The sequence below is a fragment of the Camelina sativa genome, chromosome 15, assembly GCF_030686135.1.
Source record: "Camelina sativa cultivar CO46 ecotype springtype chromosome 15, ASM3068613v1".
Taxonomy (NCBI): domain Eukaryota; kingdom Viridiplantae; phylum Streptophyta; class Magnoliopsida; order Brassicales; family Brassicaceae; genus Camelina; species Camelina sativa.
This window is the reverse complement of record NC_141894.1, coordinates 23,630,481-23,645,758: the sequence shown is the minus strand read 5'-3', so window position 1 is coordinate 23,645,758 and position 15,278 is coordinate 23,630,481. Positions and strand designations below refer to the sequence as shown.

The 15,278-nt window shown below is 35.8% G+C and overlaps 1 protein-coding gene and 1 pseudogene across 1 annotated transcript; both read right to left on the bottom strand.

The window, feature by feature from the left end:
- Positions 1–455: 455 nt before the first annotated feature.
- Positions 456–4,173, bottom strand: LOC147926993 (uncharacterized). The gene is made up of 13 exons (XM_087487263.1): positions 4,036–4,173; positions 3,688–3,952; positions 3,084–3,171; positions 2,979–2,998; positions 2,733–2,858; positions 2,078–2,174; positions 1,865–1,989; positions 1,697–1,781; positions 1,453–1,588; positions 1,182–1,363; positions 971–1,094; positions 732–890; positions 456–641 (listed from the first exon to the last, which is right to left on the bottom strand). The coding sequence occupies exons 1-13, from the start codon at positions 4,171–4,173 to the stop codon at positions 456–458; spliced, it is 1,731 nt and encodes a 576-aa protein (XP_087343389.1).
- Positions 4,174–7,816: 3,643 nt separating this feature from the next.
- LOC147926992 (uncharacterized) overlaps positions 7,817–15,278 on the bottom strand; it is a 29,311-nt pseudogene continuing 21,849 nt past the window's right edge.

Here is a 15,278-nt window from a genome sequence, read left to right as displayed (position 1 = left end):
AAAAGCAAAATATTTAGGATTACCATTAAGTTATTAATGTAAAAATATTTGTTAACATAATCGTTAATGGTCATTTTCTTAAATTATCATATTGAATATTCAGACCATTAAATTTGGCCTTTTATTTTTAAGATATTATCATTATTTATGGAATTTTGAAATATGTTTAAAAAGATTTAGGTTGGGGTTTAGAGATATTCTAACTATTAAAATTTCCCAAATGATTTTATAGTATGATATTTATTAAATTATATTGTATATATTTTTAATTTTCGTTTATTGTAACATAATTATAGTAATTGATAGAATTAAAGTTTGACCAATACAAATACGCTAAGAAGCTTTAAAGCGTGCTTAATTGTTCAAAATAATTAAAAATTTCAATTAAAAAAAACAAAACAAAAAGATGAAAATAAAAATTAACCAATATCATGTTTTGAAATGACGCAATTTTTTCAATCTCGGGGTTCAGATTTGATTTTTTTCCTTGTCATCATGCTATGACCCCCAGTCGATCCTATATTGCTGTCTGTATAATCTCTCTTAGATGAAGTCAAATTCATTTCAGCTGGTGCGATTTGCAACTTATGGTCGTCGAGATCCAAAGAATTATTCGAAAGTTCATTTCTTCCATATAGTTCCTACATTGAAATTACATACATTGAGATTTAAAAGGTATAGAATTCATAATGATATTATGGATATATGTTTTTTTTTGTTTACTTTAGTACCTTTCCAAATTGCACAACCATGTCTTCCTTTTCCCAAAACTTTTCGACAACATAAGCAGACTTGTCGCTTTTTAAATTCTCGATTGTAATCGAAATTTTAAACAGCATAGTCCTCCCAACCAAGGCAGAGAGACTTCCAGGAATAGGTGCAGTATCGTCCTGAACAAATGTCAAATTTTGATTTAATACTTGTTTTTATAACTTTAAACCAAAAAGAATTCAAATGATACTATACTTACTTTAGGTTTTTCCAAAGCTAGTTCTTCTGCTTTTTTCCCAATAAATAGTTGGGCAAGACCGTCAAAGAAGAGCAGCTTAATTTTTTGTGAACTTCCGTACCCAACATGAAGTATGAGTTTATACCTTATAAACAGTTTGGTACGACTTAAATGTGCGTATAGTTATAATCCACAATTCTTTTTTAAATTTAAGAGACAATTTGGTACTTACTTGTAATCAACTTCCATAACATCAGAATCACAAACTCCACAACTATATAGTAAATCCTTTCCAGCTTGAGATTCTGGTGGATATGGCTGCACCTTCTTATTGCAAACTTTACAGGCAATATAATACCATTTGGGTAACACTTCAACAGAGTGAATTGTCGCGATTGTCACACATGTTCGCGCCTGTAAAGAATTAATCAAACATTTATTATCCCAATTATAATTCAGAAAAAAATAAGATCACGATATCAATTTTACGTTTGAATCATTACCTCAAGTGCATAAACGATTTGGTCCATAGTACTCTTTTCGTTCACAATGAAAAACTCCTCATATAATGTCACCTTGGGTTTCTGAGGGCTTGGGTCATCATCAAGTTGTACTAAATCAACAGCATCAGTAGGCAACCTATATAGTTATGATAATAATAAGAATATGTGTATGATTAAAGCATGTCGTGCAGAATAATATAGAAAGGATATATATATTCATATATATACATATATGTATACTTACTTTTTTCGAAACGCGTCTACTTCAGACATAACTGGATTTATGAGAATATCGGTAGAGTTGAAAGCATTGGAAATACTATAATTTCCTGTAACATGGATTTAATTGGCAACGTTAGATTTGACAATTATAAGCTTTAAGTTTTGTTTTTTTCCGAAAGTAAGATATTACCTTTCCACTCCTTCAGGCATGCAAATCTTATTACACAAACGACAACAGTATCTTGATGTTCTTTTATTTGTGTATCAAAGTCCTTTGCAAGATCCCCCCACACCGTGCAATTTAACCGGGTTCCACTATATTACGAATGTATGAAAAATAATAAAATTTAGTTATTTATTTTAGATTAAATTAATTTTCAAAATATTTACTAAAGTTACATACGTTAAATCTTGCAAATCGAAGCTCAATTTGACATTATCCTTCCCTTTGGTTTTGACGCTATCAAGATTTCCAACACTGACGATTTGGCCGATTACATCTACGAAAAAAAAACACGAATTAATATTTTATTTTTTTCATGTAAATATAACTTTTAAAAACAAAGTTAATTAACAACTCACCAAACAATATATTCTTATCTAATTCTCCAGATAAGATAGTAGTAAACGCCTGAAAATATTTATAGAGATGTTATACAACCGACTTGATTTTTTAATTTTTTAGAATATTTTCTTACTTTATTTTGTTAAAACGATAATGATGAGGAATGTAAACATATCATTTATGAATATTCTCGATATGCTTATTATCATTATTAAAAAAGTATATTTAACATTTTTTTACTCTTTCAGATTTAATGAAATTCATCAAGCAGTTGTAAATTACCATATATCGTTATTAAAATAAAAGTTATTTTGTAAATTATAAAAATGGTTTTTAAAATTTTTATTTAAAAAAATATCTATATGTTAAAATTTGCAACTAACTAAATTTAATAATAATCCAGAAAAATAATATTGTAATTATTTTATTAAATCCCAAAAAAATCATCAAATATATACTTACAAAAGTGTTTTCCAATAATTTTCAAAAATACAGAACTTCGAAGAACGGTTTTGAGCATAGTTATCAATAAGGTCTTTGATGCTTCTCAAAGGAGTCCTCAACAGCAAGATGAATATAGGAGTCAAGTGAATCTCTGTATTTTGCAGAAGGATAAATTCTAATCAGTATTTTTTCATATCAACTAATCATTAATCAAATAAAGTAAGATTTTACTATTACCTTAGGTCTAAATCGAACCTATAGTCGGTATCATCCAAATCTTTGATTCTTGACTCACCATGATCAACGTAATTGTACCTAAATATTTAAAGTTAGTCAGATACATCCACATATTTCTAAAATATATAATTGAAAGACCATCCAAAGTAAATCTCTGACTTACATGAACATGTAGTCTGCAAATTCTGCACTCTTCAGGTTCTCGACAATCTCCGAGCATCCATCGCCGTTGGTTAGGAGAACATTATCATCTAGCATTACCGATGTTAAATAAACAAATTATTCATTATCATAATAAACTGTACTGAATTACTAAACTAATTATCTATAAACAAACGTAATCACCTCCGAATCTTACTGCTTTCCACATTTTGAACAGACAGACCCTCTTCCTGTTACGCAGTTTGAAAGTTTTGAACATATGATTGGCATAGACTCCTGTTGCGAAGCAGTCAAGTACATATCCCCTTTGGAAAAAGGTTTGTTGATATACTAATGTCAATCTACATATTTTATCAAGCACTTAAAACAGTTTTTTAAAATATTACTATTCATATATAAACTTATTCAATCGACTCGATAGTGAATTTTATGTAGCGATCCATCAAGTTGCAACAATAGACACCATCTTTTTTTTTTGAAACTCTTGATTTCACCCATATTGGTGATGCATCCAATCAGATTAACTGCCATAAAAACGAATAATATGTGTTAAAAAATAACAAATTAATCTTTTATAAAACAATCCATTATAAATTCTGATTTACCGTAAGGCCATCTTCCATGGAACACATTATCATAAACACGTTTAAAATCTTGATTATTAAAAGATTTGGAAATGATAGGATCTCTTGCAAAACTGATTATAGTTTTGTCTGTAATGAAGATCCGATAACCGTTTTTAGTTTTCTGGATCTGTTCTCTGTCACTCTTGACTTCGAACTTCTCTATAACATAAGTTCGATCCTCCAACAATTTAAATTCCGGAACACCATTGAGTGATGCCGGGATAGTAGCATGTCCAAATGTACCCTAATTCAGAGAATGATTTACCAAAAGTATATAGACACACGAATACATATGAAGTAACAACGAAATAATTCTGTATAACATACCTCTTCGTCTACCAAGATTAGTTCTGTCGACACATCATTCGAACGATCTCTCACTCTCCATGAACGGAAAACCTTGACACGAATCTTCCATCCCATTGTCCAAGGACACAATTTGTCGAGCATCACAAATCTCGCCATTTTTTTTTTGTCTTTAAAAAAAGTATTTTAGTTAGAGAGAAGTTTAGTAAGAGAGTGAAATGAAGAAGTTGAAATTTGCAACTAACTAAATTTAATAATAATCCAGAAAAATAAGATTGTAATTATTTTATTAAATCCCAAAAAAATCATCAAATATATACTCACAAAAGTGTTTTCCAATAATTTTCAAAAATACAGAACTTCGAAGAACGGTTTTGAGCATAGTTATCAATAAGGTCTTCGATGCTTCTCAAAGGTGTCCTCAACAGCAAGATGAATATAGGAGTCAAGTGAATCTCTGTATTTTGCAGAAGGATAAATTCTAATCAGTATTTTTTCATATCAACTAATCATTAATCAAATAAAGTAAGATTTTACTATTACCTCAGGTCTAAATCGAACCTATAGTCGGTATCATCCAAATCTTTGATTCTTGACTCACCATAATCAACGTAATTGTACCTAAATATTTAAAGTTAGTCAGATACATCCACATATTTCTAAATTATATAATCGAAAGACCATCCAAAGTAAATCTCTGACTTACATGAACATGTAGTCTGCAAATTCTGCACTCTTCGGGTTCTCGACAATCTCCGAGCATCCATCGCCGTTGGTTAGGAGAACATTATCATCTAGCATTACCGATGTTAAATAAACAAATTATTCATTATCATAATAAACTGTACTGAATTACTAAACTAATTATCTATAAACAAGCGTAATCACCTCCGAATCTTACTGCTTTCCACATTTTGAACAGACAGACCCTCTTCTTGTTACGCAGTTTGAAAGTTTTGAACATATGATTGGCATAGACTCCTGTTGCGAAGCATTCAAGTACATATCCCCTTTGGAAAAAGGTTTGTTGATATACTAATGTCAATCTACATATTTTATCAAGCACTTAAAACAGTTTTTTAAAATATTACTATTCATATATAAACTTACTCAATCGACTCGATAGTGAATTTTATGTAGCGATCCATGAAGTTCCAACAATAGACACCATCTTTTTTTTTGAAACTCTTGATTTCACCCATATTGGTGATGCATCCAATCAGATTAACTGCCATAAAAACGAATAATATGTGTTAAAAAATAACAAATTAATCTTTTATAAAACAATCCATTATAAAGTCTGATTTACCGTAAGGCCATCTTCCATGAAACACATTATCATAAACACGTTTAAAATCTTGATTATCAAAAGATTTGGAAATGATAGGATCTCTTGCAAAACTGATTATAGTTTTGTCTGTAATGAAGATCCGATAACCGTTTTTAGTTTTCTGGATCTGTTCTCTGTCACTCTTGACTTCGAACTTCTCTATAACATAAGTTCGATCCTCCAACAATTTAAATTCCGGAACACCATTGAGTGATGCCGGGATAGTAGCATGTCCAAATGTACCCTAATTCAGAGAATGATTTACCAAAGTATTTAGACACACGAATACATATGAAGTAACAACGAAATAATTCTGTATAACATACCTCTTCGTCTACCAAGATTAGTTTTGTCGACACATCATTCGAACGATCTCTCACTCTCCATGAACGGAAAACCCTTGACACGAATCTTCCATCCCATTGTCCAAGGACACAATTTGTCGAGCATCGCAAATCTCGCCATTTTTTTTTTGTCTTTTAAAAAGGTATTTTAGTTAGAGAGAAGTTTAGTAAGAGAGTGAAATGAAGAAGTTGAAATTTGCAACTAACTAAATTTAATAATAATCCAGAAAAATAATATTGTAATTATTTTATTAAATCCCAAAAAAATCATCAAATATATACTCACAAAAGTGTTTTCCAATAATTTTCAAAAATACAGAACTTCGAAGAACGGTTTTGAGCATAGTTATCAATAAGGTCTTCGATGCTTCTCAAAGGAGTCCTCAACAGCAAGATGAATATAGGAGTCAAGTGAATCTCTGTATTTTGCAGAAGGATAAATTCTAATCAGTATTTTTTCATATCAACTAATCATTAATCAAATAAAGTAAGATTTTACTATTACCTAAGGTCTAAATCGAACCTATAGTCGGTATCATCCAAATCTTTGATTCTTGACTCACCATGATCAACGTAATTGTACCTAAATATTTAAAGTTAGTCAGATACATCCACATATTTCTAAAATATATAATCGAAAGACCATCCAGAGTAAATCTCTGACTTACATGAACATGTAGTCTGCAAATTCTGCACTCTTCGGGTTCTCGACAATCTCCGAGCATCCATCGCCGTTGGTTAGGAGAACATTATCATCTAGCATTACCGATGTTAAATAAACAAATTATTCATTATCATAATAAACTGTACTGAATTACTAAACTAATTATCTATAAACAAACGTAATCACCTCCGAATCTTACTGCTTTCCACATTTTGAACAGACAGACCCTCTTCCTGTTACGCAGTTTGAAAGTTTTGAACATATGATTGGCATAGACTCCTGTTGCAAAGCAGTCAAGTACATATCCCCTTTGGAAAAAGGTTTGTTGATATACTAATGTCAATCTACATATTTTATCAAGCACTTAAAACAGTTTTTTAAAATATTACTATTCATATATAAACTTACTCAATCGACTCGATAGTGAATTTTATGTAGCGATCCATCAAGTTCCAACAATAGACACCATCTTTTTTTTTTGAAACTCTTGATTTCACCCATATTGGTGATGCATCCAATCAGATTAACTGCCATAAAAACGAATAATATGTGTTAAAAAATAACAAATTAATCTTTTATAAAACAATCCATTATAAAGTCTGATTTACCGTAAGGCCATCTTCCATGAAACACATTATCATAAACACGTTTAAAATCTAGATTATTAAAAGATTTGGAAATGATAGGATCTCTTGCAAAACTGATTATAGTTTTGTCTGTAATGAAGATCCGATAACCGTTTTTAGTTTTCTGGATCTGTTCTCTGTCACTCTTGACTTCGAACTTCTCTATAACATAAGTTCGATCCTCCGACAATTTAAATTCCGGAACACCATTGAGTGATGCCGGGATAGTAGCATGTCCAAATGTACCCTAATTCAGAGAATGATTTACCAAAGTATTTAGACACACGAATACATATGAAGTAACAACGAAATAATTTTGTATAACTTACCTCTTCGTCTACCAAGATTAGTTCTGTCGACACATCATTCGAACGATCTCTCACTCTCCATGAACAGAAAACCTTGACACGAATCTTCCATCCCATTGTCCAAGGACACAATTTGTCGAGCATCACAAATCTCACCATTTTTTTTTTGTCTTTTAAAAAAGTATTTTAGTTAGAGAGAAGTTTAGTAAGAGAGTGAAATGAAGAAGTTGAAAAGACAGTAGTTTGGTTTTAAGTTTTTAAACTCGACTATAAGAATTTATAAGGTGTTAATGATTGCATAAAAAGTATCGACTCGAAGGGGTGGTACATCCACACCTTTTAACTACATAATTGAAAGGTTCATGAATATGTAAAAATCAGTGGGGATGTCTATTATGAATTCAAAAGGTAATTAATATAATAATATTATAAATCGAATTAAAATCCAATCACATTATCATAGAGGATTAAAGTATTATTTTATCTTATAAATATGAAGTATAAAAGTCATGCACTTTAAAAAATCAATTTCAAATTTCCATATCAGCAAAGGCATCCAACATCTGTGTGACTTGAGGACATGGAGGATTGATCATGACACTGGTACAATTGTGCACTGTGGTAGCCATCCATGTATCTACATTAATAAAATTTGATAATTAGTTAACTTTTTATTAAAAATGCAATTATAGATTTATCAGCAAGAAATGGTCCGAACCTTTATTACTTTCGAGCTTGGCAAAGCGTAATACACATATGATAATATCATTGTCACGATGTATCAAATGGTCATAGAAGCTGTTCGCGTAGTCTTTTGGTAAACGACATGAGAAATGTTCACCCCTACAATTTATCATCACTGAGAACTTCTCAAATCATTGAAATTTAAATAAGAAAGCTCAATAATTTAGAGCAACTTACTCAATATTTTCAAGAACAACGAATAAATCATTCCATTCTTTGTATGGTGGACCTTGTTCCATGGTATTTCCAACACTAAAGACTCTTCCGATAAGATCTACGAAAATTTATACAATAATTTAACTAATCAAGCACTTTAAACTTAACATATAATATAAAAATAAATTGGTACCCTTACCTACACAATATTCAGAATCAAAATATCCACTTTTAATATCACTGAATGATACGAAAGAGTAAAATTGATCTGAAGACAAAGGAAGTATTTTCTTAAACCATGTCCCATCTCTCCAATGTATTCTGAAACGATGGTCAGTTGGCCTAAAACCGCCATCAACATTGCTTAATGAGAAACTTGATAACATAATCCATTCACCTTCTTCCAAATCGTTAAGAAAGATGTCACGATAACGAGAACCCATCAATACATGGATTTTTGTACCCTACGTAAACGTTATACATAAGTAAATAAAATTATATTTAAATTTATAAAACATTATATAATATAAATATACCTTCTCATCTACTACGATTAAGTCTGTTGACTTGAAAAGAGGATGACGACACTCAAATTTCCTCAGATTTTTACGTTAATTTTCCACTCATGAACGAAAGGGTTTAGGTCATCCACATCGAAAAAATAGTCTCTCTTCCCGAACTTTTTTTTAATAGCGTTGGATAGGAGGTTAGCCATAATAATATTTTTTTTCAAAGAATTCTTAGAGAGTTCTGTCTGTCAAACGTATTTATATATACATAATACATAAATCTGTTTTCGAATATTTACATCTAAAGATATTGTCAAATATTCTTTATATTTATCATCGTGAAAACTTTAATGGTATTTGTAAAACAATCATAAATTAGTAAATCATTATTGTCATGTTTCCCGTCATTTTTATAAAATTTCTATTTTGTATAAGTAATCAATATTTTTCAGATATCTACATTCCAAATTATGTTGTAACCACCAAAATTTCCGCATGATAAAAATTAAAATATTTATTAATTTATACTGACTGCAAAGCTTGTTAACAAAATATTATCATTTTCACAGCTATATTTTATATTATCTACATATTTTTATGTAATTAACATAATTAGTTATCCGTAAATAACATAATTAGATATCTATATATATATATATATATCTAATATAATAGAATTCTTTGATTTGATCATACTATAATTATAATGTTCAGTTTCAAATCATTTAATTAAACTCATTCAATCTTTAATTCAAATAATCTGTTAATATTATTTATACAAAACTCGCTGAGAATTTCTTCAAAATAAGTTTTTTATATGATAATCACCAAATCGGTTATTTCATAAATTTAAAAATCAATTAAAAGGCCGAGATCAAATACAATAGTTATTTTATAATATATCAAATTACACTTTAATTATTATCAATATCAGTTCTCCATTAAGGCAAAATCCTCAAACATCTGCGTGACTTGAGAACATCGAGGATTGATCATGACCATTGTACAATTGTGTACCGTTGTTGCCATCCATGTATCTACATTAACAATAAATAATTGATTTATATTTTTCAATTATAAACAATAATATTTGCAGCGTGTATAAATAATTCAAACCTTTGATAGTCTCAAGTTTGGCAAAACGTAACACACATATTATATCAAAATCACAATGTATCCAGTCATTGAAAAAGACATTCGCGTAGTCTTTTGGTAAACGACATGATAATCGTTCAAACCTACAATTATACGTTATGTAGAATTAGAGTCATTAACGAACACGAACATATTGTTAAATCATATTTCGTTAATAGAACGACTTACTCAATATTTTCCAGAACGACGTACAACTCATCCCATTCTTTATATGGAGGACCTTCATCAAAACGATTTCCAACAGTGTACACTCTTCCAATAATGTCTGTTCATAAGAATTGCATTAGAAATTATTTTTCAGGTATTTCTTAAAAAAAAATAATATAATTATTTTAATCTCACCTACACAATGATCAGGGTCTAATTTCCCTCTTTTGATATCATTAAATGATACCAAAGAATAAAACTGCTTGGAAGACAAAGGATGGATTTTTTTAAACCATGTTTTGTCTCCCCAATGTATCATAAAACGATGATCAGTTAACTTCAAAACACCATCAACAATGGTTAGTGAGAATCTTGATAACGTTATCCAGTCACCTTCTTCCATATCGTTTAAAAAGATGTCACGATAAGGAGGACGCATCATCACTTGAATTTTTTACCCTATATTATTAAAAATATATATAAGCAACATAATATGATTTTTTTTTGTTTGAAAATTATCATAGGGGATACACAATGTGAAATTACCTTATCATCAACTACAATCAAGTCAGATGATTTAAAATTAGGATGGCACACCTCAAACTTCCTCAGTATTTTTGTAACACCCGCAAACCAATTTTTGGTATTTTGGTAAGGGTGTCGATCGACACCTTCTAGTGAGGCATCGATCGACACCAGTTGTGGCCGGTTTGGTCGGTTCAATTTTAATTGTCCGGTTTGCGGGGTTGGTTTAGGGAAAACCCTAGCTCGGGTTTTTAAGGAGGGAGCTCGAGTTTTTCTCCTCTTTTGGCCGCTTTTGTCAAAAACAGAGAGAAAGAGGAGGAAAGCTTTGTTCTTGAGTTCCTGGGAGTTTTTGTGAGATTTTCTTGCTGTTCTTGGGAGATCTAAGGCTGGGAAGGTGTTAAAAGCTTGCTAGGAGTGAGGGAATTCGTCCTTACTGGTCAGAAACTTCCTGCAAAGAGGTGAGTGCATGACCATGGCTTATCTAAGCTAAGATCTCTAGATTCTATGTGATTTGGTGCTTATGTGGTTGTTTCTTTGAGTTCTCTATGATATTTAGATGCTGTCTGGGCTGGATTTGGCTTCTGGGAGTGCAAGGAGCGGATTGGAGAAGCTTGGAGGCGAGATTCGGAGTTTCTGATCGAGGGGAAATCGCTGCTCGGCATCGGTGTCGGTCGACACCAGTTGGGGTGTCGGTCGACACCAACGCGAGGATGGCTCGGGACTTTGGCGAGTGTCGAACGATGCCATGTGGAGGTGTCGGTCGATGCAAACTAGGGTTTTCGTGAGTGTCGGGCAGGGTGTCGGTCGACACCAGATATTCAGTATTGATCGACACCATCTCGTGTCGGTCGACAACCCTTGTTCAGTTACGATGGACGTTGCATGCTTTGTATATTGCCTGGTTTGTTTTATTGATTGTTGTTTGTGGCATGTAGAGATCTTATTGCTTGTGTGTATAGCCCAGTAGATGGGAGGATTGCCTCACTGAGTGTTTATCAAATACTCATGCATCTCAATTTGTGTTTGTGGTGCAGGTAAAGGCAAAGTGTGATCGTGGAATCAAAGGCAATGAAGACGAGGATGTTCTAGGGACTCGATTGGATGTTGTCTGGCATTTGCTAGGGTGCTAGAGTTGAGTCATTAGAAACATTGCTAGGTTGCTGGTTTCATGTTTCTTGTTGTTTGGTATTGAGATATTGCCTTGCTATAATATTGGTTTATTATTGGTTTATTATTGGATATTGATTATGTTATTCCGCTGTTGATTGTGTTGTGGTTAGATGGCTAGTGGGTATGGGACCACTAGCTGTAGTTTATTTTAATATATTATATTTATTATTTATTATTAAAAAAAAAAAAGGGTCGGTCGTTTCATTATGTTTGGGATTGCATGTCTTGATTGATTATGTGAGTTAGTCAATTGTGTGTGGCATGAAGTCCTAGAACATCCTCTTCGAGCCGAGTGTGTGATTCCACGGTGAGTTTATGTTTCTGTGTTATAATAGAAATTGTTTGCTTAGCCTTCTGTTCATGGTAGTGCAGATGGTTAGAGAGGATGCTGTGACTGGTCAAGGTCGTGGACGCGGACATGGTCGCGGACGTGGTCGTGGTAGGGGTAGAGCCCCAGTGGTTAGTGAGACCGAGGACCAGAGTGTGACAGCTGAGGGTGTTGGCGAGTCGCAGGATGTTCCGGGGGATTCCGTGAGTGTGGCAGGAGGGGGCGGTATTGATGCTCCAGTGGCCGGTGATGCTAGGGTCCCGGGTGTGGGGGTCCCAGCGGGTGGAGTCCCTGGTGTTGACATTGCGGCTTTGCTAGCACAGTTGGTAGAGCGGTTACCACCTGTGGTACCGGCTCGGGCTCAGGTAGTGCCACCAGTGGTGGCGGAGGAGCGGCAGCCAGTGGTTGCGGATGTGGGAGAGCATGGACGTTATTTGGCTATGCTCAAGGAGATGAAGGGTCTGTTCACTGAGAGGTTTTTGGGTGGTACAGATCCTACAGCTGCGGATGCTTGGAGGACGAGTGTGGAACGTAACTTCCATACTCTGAGATGTCCTGTGGAGTTTTGGGTGGACATAGGGGTCTACTTTTTGGGTGGTGATGCTGAGTTGTGGTGGAGATCCGTGGTTGCTAGGAGGGTGCAGAGGGAGATGACTTGGGCTGAATTCGTCTTGGAGTTCAACCGCAAGTATTTTCCTAGGGAGGCATTGGACCGGATGGAGGTGCAGTTCCTTCAGATATCTCAGGGGACGCGGTCAGTGCGGGAGCTGGACTTGGAGTTCAGTCGACTTCTATGTTATGGGGGTCGGGCCATGGAGTCTGAGGAGGCTCAGGTCAGGAGGTTCATGAGAGCTCTACGGGACGATTTGAGAGTTCATTGTAGAGGGAGGTACTATGCTACGCGTGCAGAGCTGGTTGAGACTGCAGCAGAGATTGAGGAGGATATCCGGGCACAGTCAGTGTCGGTTACTCCAGCAGTTCAGCCTAGTAAGGCTCAGCAGCAGGGTGGTTCTAGCAGGGGCGGTAGGCATGCTCAGGGAACCAAGAGGAAATGGGAGGCTACGCAGAAGCCGAGTGATGCAGGTTGCTTCAGTTGTGGGAGCAGAGATCACAGGGTTGCTAGTTGTCCCAAGAGGAGTGTTCCGTCGACAGGACCTCGGGTATGTTATCACTGTAGGGAGACAGGGCACATCAGGCCTTTTTGTCCCAAGTTGCAGCCGGCAGCCGTGGCAGCGTTGCAGAAGGTGCAGCCTGGTGGTCAGCAGGTGGCACGGATTGAGCAGGGGCCTCGGGTTTACACGACAGCTGAGACTGGTGGAACCAGTGCCGGGGCGATCACAGGTATATTTTCTGGTACTTAAACTTTGTGAATTTTAGTAGGTTCAGATTGTATATGTTTCCTGTGATAAAGTGTTAGGTTCTCAACACATGATGTTTGTGTAGGGACCTTGTTGGTGGGCGGGTTTAAGTCCCATGTTATGTTTGATTCTGGAGCTTCGCATAGCTTCATTACTCCAGAGTGTGCAGAGTGTGCGGGGATCAGCGGGGATCCTGGAGAGCGTGCAGGACTTGTCAGAGTTGCGGGAGGCGAGTTCCTGAGAGTGATTGGACGAGCTAGAGGAATTGATATTCAGATCGCAGGAGAGTCGTGGCCAGCAGATTTGCTTATCAGTCCAGTGGAGCTGTATGATGTTATTCTCAGGATGGATTGGTTGCATCGGCATAGGGTGCATTTGGATTGCCATCGGGGTAGAGTGGAGTTTGAGCGTTCAGGAGGGAAGTTGGTTTTTCAGGGTATTAGACCGACTTCGGGGAGTCTCGTGATCTCAGCCATTCAGGCTGGGAAGATGATCGAGAAGGGCCGTGAGGCTTATCTGGTTACTATATCTATGCCAGAGTCAGTGGGGAAGTCCACGGTTAGCGGTATTCCAGTAGTGGAAGAGTTTGAGGATGTGTTTCAGTCTTTGCAGGGATTACCACCATCTCGGTTGGATCCCTTTACCATTGAACTGGAACCGGGGACGACACCGTTATCCAAGGCTCCTTACAGAATGGCTCCAGCAGAGTTGGCAGAGCTGAAGAAGCAGCTAGAAGATTTGTTGAGTAAGGGATTCATCCGTCCTAGTGTATCACCGTGGAGAGCGCCAGTGTTGTTTGTGAAGAAGAAGGATGGGAGTTTCAGGTTGTGTATTGATTATCGGGGTTTGAACCGGGTCACTGTGAAGAACAAGTATCCTCTTCCTAGGATCGATGAGTTGTTGGATCAGTTGAGGGGTGCTACTTGGTTCTCCAAGGTAGATATGGCGTCGGGATATCATCAGATACCGATAGATGAGGCGGATGTGAGGAAGACTGCTTTCAGGACGAGATATGGGCACTATGAGTTTGTGGTGATGCCCTTCGGATTGACTAACGCGCCAGCAGCGTTTATGAGATTGATGAACAGTGTGTTTCAGGAGTTTCTGGATGTATCTGTCATCATTTTCATCGACAATATCGTGGTCTATTCTAAGAGTCCTGAGGAGCATGCAGTGCATTTGAGGGCAGTTATGGAGAAGCTGCGGGAGCAGAAGTTGTTTGCCAAGTTGAGCAAGTGTAGTTTTTGGCAGCGTGAGATGGGCTTTCTGGGTCACATTGTTTCTGCAGAGGGGGTTTCTGTAGATCCAGAGAAGATTCAGGCTATCAGGGATTGGCCTAGACCGCAGAATGCCACAGAGATCAGGAGTTTCCTTGGATTGGCAGGGTACTACAGGAGATTTGTGCAGGGGTTTGCAAGCAGAGCACGTCCTATGACTAAGTTGATAGGGAAGGATGTTCCTTTTGTCTGGTCAGAAGAGTGTGAGGAAGGCTTTGCAAGCCTGAAGGAGATGTTGACTACTGCGCCAGTGTTGGCTTTGCCTGAGCAGGGAGAACCCTATGTGGTTTATACAGATGCATCTAGAGTTGGTTTGGGATGTGTTCTGATGCAGCATGGGAAGGTGATTGCCTATGCATCGCGACAGTTGCGGGTGCCTGAAGGCAACTATCCTACCCATGACTTGGAGATGGGTGCTGTAGTTTTTGCCCTGAAGATTTGGAGGTCTTATCTTTATGGTGCAAAGGTACAGGTGTTTACAGATCATAAGAGCCTGAAGTATATATTCACTCAGCCTGAGCTGAATTTGAGACAGAGGCGGTGGATGGAGCTTGTGGCAGATTATGATTTGGAGATAGCCTATCATCCTGGAAAGGCTAACACGGTTGCAGATGCTCTGAGTC